The sequence below is a fragment of the Tenrec ecaudatus genome, chromosome 2, assembly GCF_050624435.1.
Source record: "Tenrec ecaudatus isolate mTenEca1 chromosome 2, mTenEca1.hap1, whole genome shotgun sequence".
Classification (NCBI taxonomy): Eukaryota; Metazoa; Chordata; class Mammalia; order Afrosoricida; family Tenrecidae; genus Tenrec; species Tenrec ecaudatus.
In genome coordinates this window covers 201532665-201550408 of record NC_134531.1, presented here as the reverse complement: position 1 = coordinate 201550408, position 17744 = coordinate 201532665, and the positions used below count along the sequence as shown (strand labels likewise).

Genomic DNA, 17744 nt, shown 5'->3' with positions numbered 1-17744 from the left:
ATGCATGGAACTTCAGATTTTAGATCGCACAGCACTCACCACCATGTGAGACATTTCCTCCGTGTTGTGTGTTTCTGTGGGATGTTGCTGTGTTCCACAGAATCCTGTGATGTGAAGGAATACCATCAAAGAGGGGAGGAGGGAAATGCAACTGAATAGAACCTGGAAAGAGTTGAATATCTGGGAAACTGTTAATCTCCAACTTCTTGGGATTTGTCTGGTATTAATATCTCTAAAAGGAATTATTACTACATGCCCACCATCATGTTTTTTATGTGTAGGCCTATTGTTGCAACCATTGTGGTATCCACTTCATTGTAGGCCTTTCTCTTTTTTGATAACCCTCTATTTGCATAAGATTTATTGGTCTGTGGTTTGTTTTCTTGTGTTTCCATGGTCTGGCTTTACTATTTGGATCATACTCTCCTCGAAGAACAACTTATCATTTTTTTCTTCTTCTTCATATTCCTTGGGAAAAATATTATCATTTGGAATGATGTCCTTGCTCTTACACATATTTGATACAATTTCCTGGTAAAGGCATCTGATCCATGACTTTTCTTTGTTAGAAAGAGTCTAATTACTAACTCAATCTCTTCCTTTACTGTGCGATTGTTAAGATCCTATATTTTTTCACGGGTCAATCAGGATATTGTGTGTTTCTTGAAATTTGTCCAATTGTCTAGAATGTTTAACTTGATAGCATGCTGCTGTACATAATATCTAATTTATGTATGTTTAGTTATAATGCCCATTTCATTTCTAATCTTAGATATTTGTACTTTGTGACCCTCTTTTAGGTGTAGCTACACATTTGCTTTATTAATTTATTAAAAAAAGAATAAGAAACAAACCCTGGCTTTATTAATTAGTTCCATTGCCTTTTAGTCTCCATTTAATTTTCCTTCTTGTCACTTTGCATCCTTGTCTTTATTTTTTTTTCAGAGTCTCTCCAGCTGTAAATTTACATTATTGATTTACCATTTTTTCTGTTATATAGTTTGTCATTTTAATTATTAATTTTTCTCTAAAACTACCTTGGCAGAAAGTTTATAAAACTTTTCTTAGTGTATTTTATTGTACTCCAACTCTAAGTATTTAATTTTTTCATTTATTCCTCAATTCCTTCCTTAAACATGTGGGTTATTTAATAATGTAGTATAAATTTCCATTTCTTTGTATATTTTCCATTTGTTTTCTACTGTTAATTTTAATTCCACTTGATTTGGTAAGAAAATATATTTTGTATTGTTTTAATCTTTTAAAATTTATTTTGATCTGTTATTGTCCTTAAGAAATAGGCTGTCCTGGAAAACAATCCATGTGGACTGGATAACAATATATAATATTGGGTAGTATAGGGCAGTGAATACTTTAAGACAATTATTTTAGCCATGTTGTCTGTAATTCCCACCTTTTCATGATGGTCTGGGTAAGAATGTGTGGGAAGATACTGACGTGATTCTGTTGTGAGTGCTTATCATAGGGTCTGTTGTGATTGCCAGCCTATGGAATATAAATGAGCCATCCAAAAAGCAGGTTGGGAGAAATTACCAGCAAGAGCCACCAGTGGAGCACATCTTTTGGACCCCAAGGTCCCCACACAGTGAGCTTGCTTGGTCCCCATGCAGTGAGCTTGCTTGATTTGTGACAGCTTTGACACCGGAGGAATGAGAGAAGAGGGAGAGCAGAAGAGGAACTAGAGCATCAGAGAAAGTGGTGGACTGCACAGTCCATAGAGCACATAAACATGACTGTTTTTAGGCTTGGTGAGTGGCATGCTTCTGGTGACTTAATTGAGAAACTAGGTTCACTGACCTATGGGGCTTGCTTTCAGTGTTTTGAGTTGAGACTTACTGTACAATGGCATGCCATTTGGGCATTTATTTACAGCAATGGAAGAACTTTGGAACATGTCCTGACTGAACAAATTTATACTGAGCATTTTCACATGAATTGTAGCCTGTTAACTTCCACAATACATCATATAAGAAAGGGCCTTTGTAAGAGAAAGAACCAGAGGGCAAGGGATACTGGAATGGTTAAACTGGTTACTGTTATTTGTGATGTATATTAGGAATGATGTGCTATATCTTTTGGAATGGCCTGGGAAAATAATCTTCCTGATAAAGCAATGCATGATTAATGGGTGGATAACACCTACTATTTCTACCCTCCCAGAGCCCCCAGTCATACTTACATAATGGACACAGTCCTGGGGTGGAGATTTAATTCGGGTACTATTAAAAGATTTAAGGATTATAAATTTATATGCATACACTATGAAAACGGAATGTTTATACTCTATAGTATTATAAAATATGAAATCAATTTGTTATAATGCATGGCAATGCTTTGTGCAACAAAGAAAATATTGCCTGTCCTGCGCCATCGACACACTCAAGATGCTTGAGACCATTATTTCAGTCACTGTTAATCCACCTCATCAAGGGTTTTCCTCTTTTTAATTGCCTTTCTAATTTACCAAACATGATATCTTTTTCCAGGGAGTGATCTCTCTTGATAACATGCCCAAATTAGTTGAGAGAAAAATCCCACCACCCTAGTTTCTAAGGAATATCTGGTTATACTTCATCCAAGACAGATCAATTTGTTCTTTTTGCTGTTCAATGTCTTTTCAATATTCTTTTCCAGCATCATTACACAAATGCATCGATTTTTCCCTGGTCTTCCAAATTTCACACGCATATGAGGCAAGTGAAAAGACCATGACTTGGGTGAGGAGGTCTTGTTAGATCAATAAAAAAACAGTGTGTTTTTCTTCTATAATGCATTGTTTAAATAGACTTCTTAAAATTTATGAAAAGTAATGTATCAATAAAGGGACACATTAAATCCAAATAGAACTTTACTAAAATTAAAAGATTGGTACAAATCACTCCCATACACCTTCCTAGTGGACCCACAGGCAGCTTTAATCCAGATGGATGACATCTTGGATGAGAAACAAGCACTGAGTCTCAGAATTAGCTAACAGGATGCAAGGTCACTCACTGCCATTTTGTTTTCTCTTTATGATATTGTGTTTTGAAGGTTAACAACTATAGCACATTCTGGAAACAACCTTACGGCATTCTCAAAGCAGCACAATACAAAACCATTCAAACATGCAAAATAGATATACATCAAAATTTTCCAATTAGATTAATTCATCTTTAAATTGCCAAAAAATATTTTTTAAACGTGGTCACTGATTTTCTAGAATCTTGACAATTGAATGCCAAGGAGAGGTAGCAGTCAAAAGGCTGAATGATGCACTACATTGTGTAACTCTGCTTCAAAGAAGCTCATTAAAGTGTTGAAAAGCAAGGAAGTTTCTTTGAGGACTAAGGTGTGTTTGACCCAAGCCATGGTCAATTGCAATTGCTTCATATGCATGTTGAGGTGGTTAGTTTATTGTGCCATCTTGGTCGATAAACACATGTGGGGTTAACGGAAGGGCGGAGGGATAAATGGATCAATGAGTCTCGCCTTTCTAGTTCTCGAGTCTCTTGCTTTGTGCTGGTCGCACCGGGGTGCAGCTGCCTTAGCAGTTCCCTGCTTCAACTGGCAAGGTTCACTTCCTGCAAGACGTCCCTGAGGAGAATCCACATGGACCTACCCTGATGCAGCCTTGGGTGCTGGAGCAACTGTGTGGAGTCCCCTGCCAATGCTGAAATGCTTACACATTCACTGACTGGGCTTTCTTCTGCAGTCGGCTTCATTGCATGTGTTTTGTGGGATGGAGGAGGACTTTGTGAATTGGTGTCGGACATATGGGTTAATATTCGACTTGTGGGCTTGGCCAGCACTGGGTTGGGATGTTTTCTTGATGTGCACATACCTTTCATATAGTTTCTGTGGATTTGTTTCTCTAAAGCACACAGACTAACACACATGTGGACATTGAATAAGGAAGGCAGAAGAATTGATACATTTGAATTACGGTGCTGGTGAAAACTATTGAAAGTACCCTTGGCATTCACAAGCACAAACTAATCTGTCTTGGAAGAAGTACACCCAGAATGTTCCTTCGTGGCAAGACTTGCTTCACATACTTTGGAGAAGGACATCATGCTTGTTAAGATGTGAGGGGACAAGAATAGAAGAAGACACTCCATGAGATGGATTGACACAGTAGTTGCAACAATGGACTCAAACATAAACACAATTATGAGGACGGCACAGGACCAGGCAGTGTTTCATTTGGTTGTACACAGTGTTGCTCTGAGTCAGAACTGACTAGATGGCACCTAACAAAAATGAGAAGCCTAAGCCTGTTTTTTTTTTTTTTTGAGGAGGGATTCATAAATACTAAGGAACAGCCTGTGCTCAAAACAGAAGTGCAACTGCCACCTTTGACATGCTACTCTTTCTTGTCGATTCTATTCTAAACACACAAGAAAATTCAGAAGGCCACAACAGGGAAGCAGTGTGTTGCAGCCGTCCCCCACTCTTGCCAGCAACTTGTACAAATAAAATGACCCAAAGCTACTAAAAAATATATCTCTATTAAATGCAGAAACAGAATATCAGTTTCCTAACATTTCTTTGAATCACAAAATCTAGGCATTAAGAACCAGAACCCCAGAGAAACCTGTAGGCTTTTCCACTCAGCAAGCTCATTTGTGCTTCATGCATGTCACAGGCTGATAGTAATCTTTCCTCCAAACCTGATGCTGCGTTCCTCTTTAAAGTCCCACTTCTTGGATCATTTCCTCCCCATACAGACTGAAGTAGTACGATGCACAGATACAAGCTTGAAGCACACCTTTCCTGATTTGAAACCACGCATACTCCCTACTTCTCTTGGTCTGTGCACCGGTGCCGCATGAGCACAATGAAATATTATGGAATTCCCATTCTTTGCACTGTTATCCAGAATTTGTTATGCGCCACAAATCAATAAGACTCAGGTAAACATCTCTGGGTCTTCGATCATCTGATGTTAGAGATGATATCTCTCGTTCCCTCTCCTCTTCTGAATCCTGCTTAATGTTCTGACCCCTCACTTCCTGTAGGTGTTTTGCTTTAGCCATTTCAAAATTATCTTTATCAATACATTGCTTACATTTGATATTAATGATATCATTCTATATTTTCTGCATTTTGTTTGGTTGTTTTTATCTGTCAGTCAATTGGCCAGGGGTTTATCTTGCAAATTTGTTCACATAGTCGAGTGAGTGCTTCTAGTGCTTCATCAGATTGTTGACACATTTCAATTGGTATTCCTTTTGTTCCTGAAGGCTTATTTTTCACGAAAAATTTCTGTGCAGCTTGGACTTTGTCCTTTCATCAATTGGTTTTTGTTCAGATTTCTTTTTTAAATGAGTGAACGTCCACCAAAACTTTTTGCTACCACGACGCTATGCATTTCTTCTATGTTCTTTACATGCTTCCTTGATCACTCAGCATTTTACCCATACGTTCCTCAATGTTGCACCTCAAGCCTTGATATTTTTCTTTATATCTTTAAACATGAGTTATGCTGAGCATGTTCTTTTTGTTTGTTTGTTTTGCTTTCTAACACAAAGCCTTTGTTCATTTCATTGTAATACTTCGTCTCTTAGAATTGGGAAGCCTTCTGTTCAGCTCGTTGACTTCATCATTCCTTTTGCTTGCTTAAACTGCTGATAATATCCAACTGCTTTTCATAAGTATTTCAGCAGATAATCTGTCAGAAGTTCAAAGACAATTCCTTTTTCCTAGTCTGTTCTCATTCTGTCAATTTTCCTGAAGCCTATTCACTGTGCTGGCATTTGAGATACTGTAGACATCAAATTGTATGAATTGCATTAATTAAAGGAAGTATTAATACTATTAAAAGTAATGAATATCTATTTCCCTATATCAATAGTAATAATAACCAGGGTATATCTAGAAAAGCAATACTAATCATCTGTTTACTAAAATGTGAACAAAAACAAACAGTGTTATCGAGTAGATTCTGACATATAGAAACTCAACAGGACTGAGTAGAACTGCCCCTCTGGGTTTCAGAGAATGCAACTTCATTCTCCTATTCATCTTTCTCCTATGAAGTGGAATTGCTGATGGTTTTGAATTGCTGTTTCGAATTGCTGATGCGGTGGTTAGAAGTTTAACAATTAACATGCTAACCACCAGGTCTCTGTGTAATATAGGGCAATAGACACATATAGATCTATCCACATTTTATAAAATTTTTATAACAGACCTACTAAATGCAAAATTCAATGTGATTAACTAGAACGGAAATGAATTAGGAAGACTAGAAAGGTCAGTGAAAAGTTCAATTTTCATATAGTTATGCAGTTATATATGTTCTTTTAAAAAAATAGAACTTAAATGTTTCTCAGGAAAGTAATATTTTTAAACATGAAACACAAGCCAATTGTTTATTATATTTATACTGCAATTAAAAATATAAAGTTCTATTACTTATGAAAAATAGTATGCCATGTATACAAATTTAGTGGAATGTATTTTAAAGCAAGATTACTGTAATCTTAAACTTTGTTAGTGATAGAAGTACTTATAACTTGGTTATTGGTGCCCCACAATAATAACAACAATGTAAACAAGTGCAAATAAGTAAAATGGTGCCCTTCTGGTGAACTAGAATTGTCATTATAAAGAATAAAAAGTTAATAAATAGGATGCAAGGTGAAATAGAGAGTACTTTGAGGTATTTTAGTGATTTAAAAAATATATGAACCCATAATCATCTTTTTATTTTTGATGCATGAAGGCAAATGTATTCAAGGTCCTTTCCGTGCTGGACAAGATGTCTACTTGCTATTTCTTTTCCAAATCAACAATTTGAGGCAACATTTTAGGACCCAATCATCCTTCTGGGTGGGTCAGCTTGCAGCTTGTGATGGGGAGACTCACATTCTTGCTGACCTCCAGACTAGCCCTGTAGGGAGAGTGCTGGTTGGACAAGCTAAGGTCTATTGTCTCTTCCATCATTGGCAAGTTCAAGTCAGTTCAGTACTACGCTATCTCGTACCAATAGAGAGCTATTCTGATCTGCCAGTGCAGGAGGAAGGCATAGGAGGAGAGGAAGACGCAGGGAGACTCGATGTCCTATGATGGAGTGTAGAGGCTTCTGGTTGGAAAAACCCAACTGACATATTCTGATGAGATGATGGAGGGAAAAACAACACAGAGGTTGTCCATCTTAGGATGCCATGCCCAGCAGAAAGCCTCCAAAAAATCCCCCCGTCACAAGAACTATTTTCTTCACAAATGATACCACCTCTTCTGATTTGCTCTTCACTTCGCTAGAGATTTGGTTGCTCTTATGAATTTTCAGCTGCTCCTTGGCTTTACTTATATCATTCTCTACTCGTTTCCAGTCAACCTTGATGTAACCAGTATGGTTTGCAATCTGAAGGAGGAAAAATCCACCGTCCACAGCTGTTGCCGCCAACTTTCCAACCTTCTGGAATATGAAACCCGTACACCATCTGGTGACACCTCCTATGAGCAGCTGGGTGGTCACACTATACTTTTCGGCAGAGGGCCCAGATTCTTGGCCGAACAACTTGCGCCACCATGGCTGCTTTTTAGCAAATTCCGCGAGGTCCAGAGGCTCAAAATTTCCATCAAAGTTTCCTTGACTGGAAACAGCCATTTCGGAGAGCTGGTTTCGCGAGGTCACCCGCAGGGTCTCGGTGCGATGAAACACCGCCGGTAAGCGCGTCGTTGTCGCCACCCGCTGGCTTCCGGCACATGGGGCAGATGTTTCCATCCCCTCAGCCTTGGTGAAAGAGGGCGGGACTGGGCTCAGTTGCCCCGCCTCGGCCAGAACCCATAATCATTTAAAATTCATAATTAATGCATGTATAATTTAAATTAAAATAATTTGAAAAATATATAAAGTCACAGGAAGTGAACAACCTACTCAAAGGTAAAATTAGCAGCTACAGGTTGAAATGAGGCTGAAATTTTACTCAACAAGTATTGTAGCAACACAATTTTTCATGTGCATAATAGTTTATCAATACTGATAAAAGTAATATTCCATGAAACATGTGTAAAAGTTAACCAATCAGATAATTAAAAGGTATTAGAAAGTGATGTAAAACATACATTTTGGAAATGATTAATTTCATAACAGAAAAATAACATAATGACATCAATTATTTCTTGAACTTTATTCTGCAAATACAATTCTATAAAAATGTGTTTAATAGTTAACTCAGACCTCTTTCATATTATCCAATTTCAATATAATTTAAATTTGATTTTAGTACTTTGTTTAACAAATTGCATTTGCAGTGTAGTGTCAGTGCTAGGTTAATAATAGGTTGATTTATCAAAAAGAGAAGCAAATTCCCATTAGAAACCTAATTACAGTATCTTTCCTCAGGGGTAATATGGGTTAAATATAAGAAAAAGTAATATTCAATGTGAACTCAATATAAAATGAGGAATTCATTTTTCTGTACTGATGCATTTTTACTTCCTGGATTATTTACTTTAATAGTATTGAAATTTTATATTGGTAATTAAATCTCTGTGATTATATAATGAAAAATAAATGAAATGATGCGCTATATTCTGAAATTTCTAAGTTGATATAAGTAATTGTATATCTATGAATGTTTATATATTGTTAAATGTATACCTTTATAATGAAAATTATACACTAAAGTGTCTGATTATAATAAAAGTTTTATTCAACAAGTATTTTTAATATCCTCAGATATTTCAATTTGAATTTATAGCACGTGAGAATATTTCATTTAATAGTGATTTTTATGATACTTGAATATATGAACCATAGCTCCATTGTGTTAAAAAGAAAAATTATTTTCTTTAACAGCAAATTGTTAAGAAAATTCTGGTCACTATTTTTTTCTAATTAGATGGGACTTTATTTTATTTTATTTAAAAGGTGTCTTGTTAATTTAAAAGCATGTTTCCTTATAAATAATTTCTGCACTGTACTTAACAATATCATAATTTAAGGAAAATGCATCCTTGTTTTTGGAAGAACATATGTTCATTGTGTATCTTGATGATGAGCTAGTTAAGTCATTTCGGGGGAAGATTATAATTTGCATCTTTTAATCAATGTTTTTCTTTTGTTGCTGTTGTTTGTTTTCACAAATTATATTAGTAAGTGAAGACATAATATAGGTCTATTATATTAATTGTCTCAAAATTCTATTTCTTGTAGCAATTTGGTATTGAATTTTAAACTGTACTATTTTATTTAAAAATATTAAAAAGTAAACATCGAAAAAACTTTAAATTTCATTGCTATATGGATTCTTGAGCATATGAGAATTTGAAAATTATAGTGTAGGCATTTTGGGTTTGTTTCAATTTTGCTTTTAAAATAACTATTGCTATAGAAACACCAGGTACTTTATGGTCTGAATTTCATTAGCTGGAGTTGTTTTGTATTTTTTCCCCTTCAGTACTGAGCTGATGTGCATGATGAAAGAATAGTAACATCTTCCTAATATCTTGATGAGTTATTTTTTAAATATTTATGGGTAAAAATGATAGTGGTAAACAATGTTTATATTCAGTAAGTTAAAAATAAAGTAAATTTTTCATTGTTTATACTGCAAATGTTCCCTGAGACAAAAACAAAACAAACATATTATCATTGCCAATCAAGTAAATAAGTGATGGATAAGATATAATAGAAAATGATTCTTTAAATTGAATTTTCCGAACTGTTTTTCTGTTTAAGTTTTCTTTCATGCACTGGTAATATTGAAAATAAAGAATTTTTAAGTGACTTAAGTATTCATAGAGGTACTGGTCTTCAGATATTTAATTAAATTAGTCTTTTTGTAAGAATTCCTAAACTTTGTGAGTAGTTTATAACTTTGAATTCGAACATATCTTTTAAATTATTTGAAAATTAACTATGAATAAATAACCAAGGAACTAACCCAAAATGTTTAGCATAAATCATTTTTAAAAACTTATATCCCTTCAGTTATCTTAGCAAAGCAGTCAAGGAAGTAAATTTAAGAGTAAGTGTTGAATATATGTGCATGTTTGCTTTTGTGTGGGTCCTTTGGATAATATCCACAAGGTTTCATTTACATTCTACAGTTTAAGTTTAATTAGGTGAAGAATAGGGAATACTCACATGTAAGTGATTATGACTTTGAAGGTATAAATATTCCCAGATCTATTCCTTGCTCAAAGAAGGATTTTGTAGAACACAATTCAATAATTCCTTCATTTGTCATTTATTATACACTTTATATTCTGTGTCTGATAGTGGTTAACAGTTTTTTATAATTAATATATACAGGAATAATATACGGGTAGTGCCATTAAGATACTTAATATTAAAATAGCATATCAAACTATAGAGATAACATGGGGGAAACTAAAGTACAAGTTTAAACAGGGGTAATATATTATTATTAAGGTTCACTGAGTTGTAAAATTCCAAATATTGGTGAAGGGCTATCAAAGCAAAGTTTTAGTAAGAATGTGACATTTTAATGAAGCTCTTTCAGAGAATTTTTTTTGTTTCTATTCTCATTGATGAAATATGGATGAAAATTCCAAGTAAGTTAAACATAAGGGAAACTTTACTTCAGTGACTGAACCATAAGGTCAGCAGTTCAAATCCACCAGTTGCTCGGCAGGAGAAAGATGGGGTTTTCTACTCCTGTGATGAGTTAGTGTCCGAAACTCACAGAAACCGTCCTCACCTTTCCTTTAGGGTCACTATGAGTTAGCATCACCTTGAAGGTAGTGAGAGTATTTTGGGGTTTGACACCAATTCACAGTTCTCGTTGGGTGGTACAAATAGTTAAGCTCTGAGTTACTGAAACAAAGGAACATCAGTCTGCATGCTGAAGGCAACCACCACAAAGAATGGATGACAGTTCTACTCTGAAACAAAAGGGGTCTCTATGACTTCCAAAAGACTTGATGAAAACTGGTATTTGGATATCCTAATTCATATTACTAACTGTATACATTTTCCTAAGCTATAATCCTAATCATTATGTATGTGCTGGTTTCATTCTGTCCAGGAGATGGACGTCTACAACCTAACTACCATCACAGAGTTCATCCTAATGGGACTCTCAGACCTCCCTGAAGTGCGATATCCTCTCTTTGTGGTACTTGCTTTTATCTATCTAATCACCTTGCTGGGGAATTGGGCCATTCTTCTTGCCATTGGAACTGAGAAAAAGCTACACACACCCATGTATTATTTTTTGGCAAATTTATCTCTCTTAGACATTTTCTGTCCATCAGCCACTGTGCCTAAGATACTCAAGAACCTCTTGACTGAGAAACAAAACATTTCTTTCGTTGGGTGTGTTTTGCAGCTCTTTTTCCTAGTGGCCCTGATAGGGAATGAAGTTTTTCTTCTTTCTGCCATGGCTTATGACAGGTACGTGGCTATATGTTTCCCTCTTCGTTACAGCCTCATAATGACAAACGGGCGCTGTGTCCAGCTCATGGCCAGTGCCTGGGCAACTGGCTTTCTGAACTCCCTTCTGCACACCGTGTTTACATTCCGCCTGTCTTTCTGTAAGTCTAATCGTGTCAACCAATATTACTGTGACATCCCTCCTGTGGTGGCTCTCTCCTGTTCTTCCACCTATATGGCAGAAATGCTTGTCTTAGTGGTAGGAGGTATCTTGGGAATCAGTGCCTTCTTAATCACTGGTATTTCTTATGTCTATATTGTCTCCACTATCCTGAAGATCCGGTCAGCAGAAGGGAAGCGCAAAGCCTTCTCCACATGTGCTTCCCATCTCCTGGTGGTTGGTTTATTCTATGGTACAACGATATTTACCTACATCCGCCCCTCCTCTAGTCAACACTCTCCATCCAGAGACAGGCTCATCTCCATGCTGAATGGGGTCATTACCCCGATGTTAAACCCCATCATCTACAGCCTGCGAAACACGGAAGTAAAAGGAGCACTAAGGAAGGTTTTATGTCACAAGATTTGTTCAGAACCATAATGATGCGAGAGAATCTTACACAATGAGCACCCCACTCAGACTCAGTACAGAGAAATGATTGAAATAACACCTAGAATTTTTCTTTTACAGAAGGAAGGCTTTCCTACGTGTACTCTGGAATTTATAAATATACACATATGTCTATATTAATCCCTACCTATATATCTACATTTATTCCCACTCACTTGTAATGTAAGGTTTACCATGAAATATATGTATTTGAGTTATTAGGAACTTTTATTTATTGTAATAGAAAAGGAGATATAAATTATCTCCAGTAAATTTGCAACTATGGCCAGGTTTTATGCCTATAACCTATATATTCCTATATATACTCATGTGACATACACTTTAATCACTTTTATTTCTATTGCTATATTTGCATGTATATTTTTGTACATTGTTTTTTCTTTTCTTCTACCATTTAGTTGTTTACTTTATTTTCCTATTGATCCTTATTTAACTTCTGAGAACCACCACTCTTATTTTGTATGTTTGATTGCCACTTATTGTAGATTCCTCTCTTTCCTTTTTGAAAAATAATCATTTTATTGGGAGCTATACAGATATCACAACATTCTATAGTTCAATCACATCAGGGAGTGTTGTACAATTGCTACCACAATCAGTTTCAAAACATTTTCTTTTTTTATTGAACTCTTTAATATCAGCTCCCCTGTATCCCCTTACTCACCAACCATATCCCCCAGGAAATCTTATTCCCTTTTTTCCCATAGTATTGTTTTTGGTCATATGTTCTATGATCCAATGTATCATTCACATACACTTCTGTTGTTCAATCCCATCAATGCTATCAGCTTCCCATCTTCGCTCCCCACCCCCACCCCACTCTCCCTGTAACCTCAGGGACCCAATATTCCTGTAACTCTTTCTTTCTTTAAAAAAAAAGGTAATAAATCATTTCATTGGGGACTCTTACAGATCTGAAAACAATCCAAACATCAATTGAATCAACTGATTCTCTTCTTGATAGGTGACTGTATCCATTTTCAGCTTCACCTGTCCTTAGTGGCTGACTTTTCTGCATTTATATAAATATATATCAAATTTAGTTATTATACCATTATCATCTTAACTGCAACACGTTCAGAAATACACATATCATCTTCACATACATTTACATACCAATATTCTCATTAGTTACTCATGATTTTAATCTATTTAAATAATATTCTCCAACCTATTCAAATTGAAATACCTTAATGCTAAGCATTTCCATTACATGAGAGTAATGAGCTGCTATTTCTGATGATGGATAACTGCCCATTCTCACTTTGTTTTTCCCCTGCCACCTAGATGATTAGGAACATTTTCTCCCTGGCCACTATTTCTGTGATGTACCATGTTAAATTAGCAATAATATATATTTTTCCCAATCGTTTCACCCAAACCTTTTCATTTAGCTTGCTCCCTCCCCAAATAGTCCTCAGACTGCTTATCAATTTGAGAATGCTCTGTTATCAAAAGCAAAATCAGGCTATTTCTTTTTATTTGTTTCTTATCATTCAGCATTGATAATGACACCTGTTTTATTCTTTGTCTCCTTTATGTTTAAATGAAGTGATTAAATCCCCATTTAAGTGTTCTTGTTTTATTCTTTTGATCTATGAACTTTTAATGCATTATTTACTAATTTATTTAGTTATTTTCCCATATTTGACATGTAATAACTTTGTGCTATGTTATTTTTATAGCTCATAATTGTAAGTGCTTTAGATGTGATATTTTAGATAAATTATATTTCTTAAAATTAAACAATGTCCCAATTTTCCCATAATAAATTCAATAATATTCCAGGGTATTCATACTTTTGTTTGATCAATATATCACCTATTTGAACTTTAGATACAGTGGGAAAATCCATCTGTAGTTGAAAAAGAAAAATGAGTAATAATAGTACATATTTGGAATGCAATTTTTCAGGAATTTAAGCCACTTAATTTTAGTTTGATTTCCCTATTGAGAATTTGCATTTCCACTCCAGATATTCTGAATCAGAATTTGCATTTCAACACAATATTCTGGTGTTCCTTATATACCTACAGGAGATTCTTATGCATGCTGAAAAATGAAGCAGGTTTTTATTATAATGATGATTCTGATTTAATATATCTCGAATAGAGGGGGAAATTATCAGCAGTAAGCCAAACTAGAATGGAATGACTAGAAGTACTATTTGTGTGTGTGTGTGTACATTTCCTATAATTTTATTTTTTGTAGCACAGTTTAGCATATGATATGAAAAATTCAAATAACATACAAGCAAGGAATATTTTTAAATGTTTGTCATTTGTTAAATGTAATCTTAAATTTGAATAAAAGTTTCAAATTTTATATTGGATGTTTAATTTTTAAATATTAATTTAATACCCTACCACTTTTTTGAATGAATTTGCTTCACTTAAAATGTTTATAATGCTTGTCTTACGTCTGTGTTTCACAAACCACTATAAATTCTACATTCCCTCCTGTCGTTTGTAGTGTGTTTTTCACACTTTAAGCCTCTGATAAAAATCGGTAATGGTTTTGGAAATTGTTTCCTTTTTTAATTTATAGAATTTTATATGAAGCACAATGATTAAAAGCAAACTGAAAGGTCAGTCTTCCAACTGACCCACCAGTCCATGGTGGCAGGATGGAATGAGACGAGGTGATGTGCTCTCTCAATGATTATAGCCTACGAACCTCTAGAGGGCAGTCACACTCATATGAATTGGAATCAATATGACAACACAAAACAGCACAATGTTAATTGACAAAATTGTGTTTGCTAGTGTGCTTTTATACTATAATAAAACTGATGAAACCATTCTGGGTTGAGTGTCTATTTGATATAACTAATTGGTGTCCTACGTAATTTGCTACATAATAAATTATTAATACTTTATTAATTCTTCTCAGGTACTCTTCCAACCAGTTCTGAATAGTCTTTCTATCTTGTCACATAGTTTCACAAAGACTTTTTATTCTCCAAATGGCCCATCTGGCTATGCCCAGTAAATCTTTCTGTGATATTTAAACAAACATTAAAAACAACAACAACAAAACTACTAATGTTTTGTAACGGATTCTCTCAATTGAAATAGCAAGGCACTAGGAACTTTTAAACTGACCAATAAATCTTCAGCATATGCTGACCCACAGACATACTGTTTCCGACGCATAAGCTCTCTCTTACAGTTTGAACTTTTTAGCTCCTTTTCCTTGGATACAACTCCTATTGTGGCTCTGCATGGGGGGTCATACTAGGGTTTCCTGTCGGAAACATATGAACTGTATACACATTTTAGTTGCTCTCTAGCATTCCTGCATAAATTATTCAGGATAAGTCAGGACATCTATGGAATCTATGGAGTGTCTTTAGGTCAAAATTAAAACACTTTGCTCTGAGGATAACATTGTCTTTTTAAGTTCAAGTGAATCTCAGGAAGGCTGCTGTACTGCTTCTAGTTCAGCAATGATCTCTTCTAGATAGACAACACTACCTGGCAGCCTTCTTTATTTCCCTTGCAGTATTTGATTTAGTGCTTGCTGCTCTGTCTTGTTATCTCTTTTAAATAGTTCCAGCTCTTCCTTCGTTTTGTGTAACTATCCAAGTCCTACTCCTTGTTTGCAGTTGACTTCTATAATAGTTTCACGAGCAATTGAAGTAGGTACCAAAGGTATGATAATGCTTAAGCAAAAAATTTGGTGATGGAAATACATATAATATTTCAGTTATGATTGTTTTGTTATCAGGAAGTACATCATGAAATCATGTTTTAATAGCACATACTTTGCTCTCAGAAATAACTCATTCACAAACACTGAGTCCATTGTAATCCTACAGTGCAGGATGGACCTGCCCCTGCGGTTTCTGAGACTATAGCATTAAAAACAATCATTGGGAGTTATTATGCATATCATATCATTTCATAGTTGAATCACATCAAACAGTATTCTACAATTGTTACTACCATCAGTTTCAAAACATTATTTTTCTTCCTGGATTCTTGACATCGGTTCCTCTTTACCTGGTCCCCCATATCCCCCACCAAAAAAAAAATCTTATTAATGCTACTTGTTGTCCCTGTAGGTTCATCAGTCATTGGTTTCACACATTGAAAAACAGAAAAAAGAAATATTACAAATTTTGAAGGATGAACCCTTATGGCATGGGGGTTATCTGAGATATAATCTAATATGAACAAACTAAAAACATACATATTCAGAAAATATTGTAAACCAGATCAAGTCTAATGTGGATCAGAGCTGGGATCAACTGACATGGTCTTAACCTTTCAATCAGGTTTATCCTTTTGAAATTCTATATCATCTTTCCAATTCACACTGTTTAGTAATCACTTTCCTCCCTTCCCCCTAGTATAGATAGAGGGAGTTCCCCAGAGATTTGCTTCCCACAAATGTAGTTTCCACAACTCTATCTGGGGTTGCCACTCTGATCCATAGCCTTCTGTAAACTGGATTCTCACACTTTGGGCTCTGATACTAATCCCTCTTTTGAATTTGGATTATATGGCTAACAGTCCTTCAGTGACTGAATTTGGTGTGCTTCTTTCACATGGACATAGCTGACATCTCATTTATATGACTGCTTGTTTGGAGACAAGGCTTTACAGAGACTAGAAAGCTTCATTTGTCCCATTGAGTGCCTTGTGGTTTTGAACTGCTGACCTTATAGTTAGAAGCACAAATTCTAAGTCACTGTGCCATCAAGACTCCTCATTCAGCAATTTCTTATGTTCTTAGAACGTACATATGTAAGACCATGTATTGCTGGAAATTATGCTAAGACCATCCCAGGAAAATAAGTTCATATATGGAATGTGTTTCTTTGAATAATGATATGTAGAAGTCTTAAGGTCAGGATTTGCATCATTTTATAACTACTGTGTAGTCCTATGTATATGTCTATATTTTCAAAGGACAATCTATTTTTTAATGTAAACCACTCTGCATAAAAGGCACTGTAAAATATTCCAGAGCATTTAGCTTTGAGAATTCAGTGACTTTGTTTTTGTTTCATCATCTATGGTTGCTCATGGTCATATATGCATTTTATCTTAAGGAAAAACTCTCTCGCTTTTCATTTTAAATCGATAATGGAGTTATTTTAGCTCCACAATATAGTGTCACGATTTTTGAGGTTTAGGTCATAAAATTATATCAGAAGTGAGATTTGAAGGGTTAGCCTTGGCAGTCCTCAGGAATCAGATTAACTACTTAGGTTCAGTTTATGGATTTTTGGAGTACTTTAAAAATGAAAAGACAAAAAAAAACAATTTCTTATGAAATTAACAACAGCAAAACTGTCTGAAACAAAAACCAATAAAAAATAGAAAAACAGATTTTCCATCTACTCCCTTTCCTCCTTAGTTGGCTTTCATCTCTCTATAATCCTTCTGATCTGTTGGAAATGATTACTTTTGATACTCTTCACTATTATCTAATAATCCTTTTATCTCAATGTTTTCTTTCTAAAACAAGCAACTGGTGAATTTTTATTCCCCCCCAATCTTGATCAAACCTGCATATCATCACTAGGGTAAGTCAAAAATATTGTAACAAAAATCATAGGAACATTTTAAAAATCCTGAAATACAAAGGTTTTGTTGCTTGGTAGACCCTTCATTTAGGTCTATATACATTGGAAAACAGTGTTTCCATCTATCTATCCCTACCCAAAGGATTCTGTGCTCTGTTGAGAATGAGGGAGTCTGGCAGAGATACAAAGTCCATCCGTAGACAGTGGAACAATCGCCCCACAGA

The 17744-nt window shown here is 35.1% G+C and overlaps 1 protein-coding gene and 1 pseudogene across 1 annotated transcript; one reads left to right on the top strand and one right to left on the bottom strand.

Annotated features, from left to right (window-relative positions):
- Nucleotides 1-7162: 7162 nt before the first annotated feature.
- On the bottom strand, nucleotides 7163-7743 carry LOC142441259 (FUN14 domain-containing protein 2 pseudogene; annotated as a pseudogene).
- A 3266-nt stretch (nucleotides 7744-11009) lies between these two features.
- On the top strand, nucleotides 11010-11954 carry LOC142440431 (olfactory receptor 5V1-like). The gene has a single exon (XM_075542876.1). The coding sequence runs from the start codon at nucleotides 11010-11012 to the stop codon at nucleotides 11952-11954; it is 945 nt and encodes a 314-aa protein (XP_075398991.1).
- Nucleotides 11955-17744: the final 5790 nt, after the last annotated feature.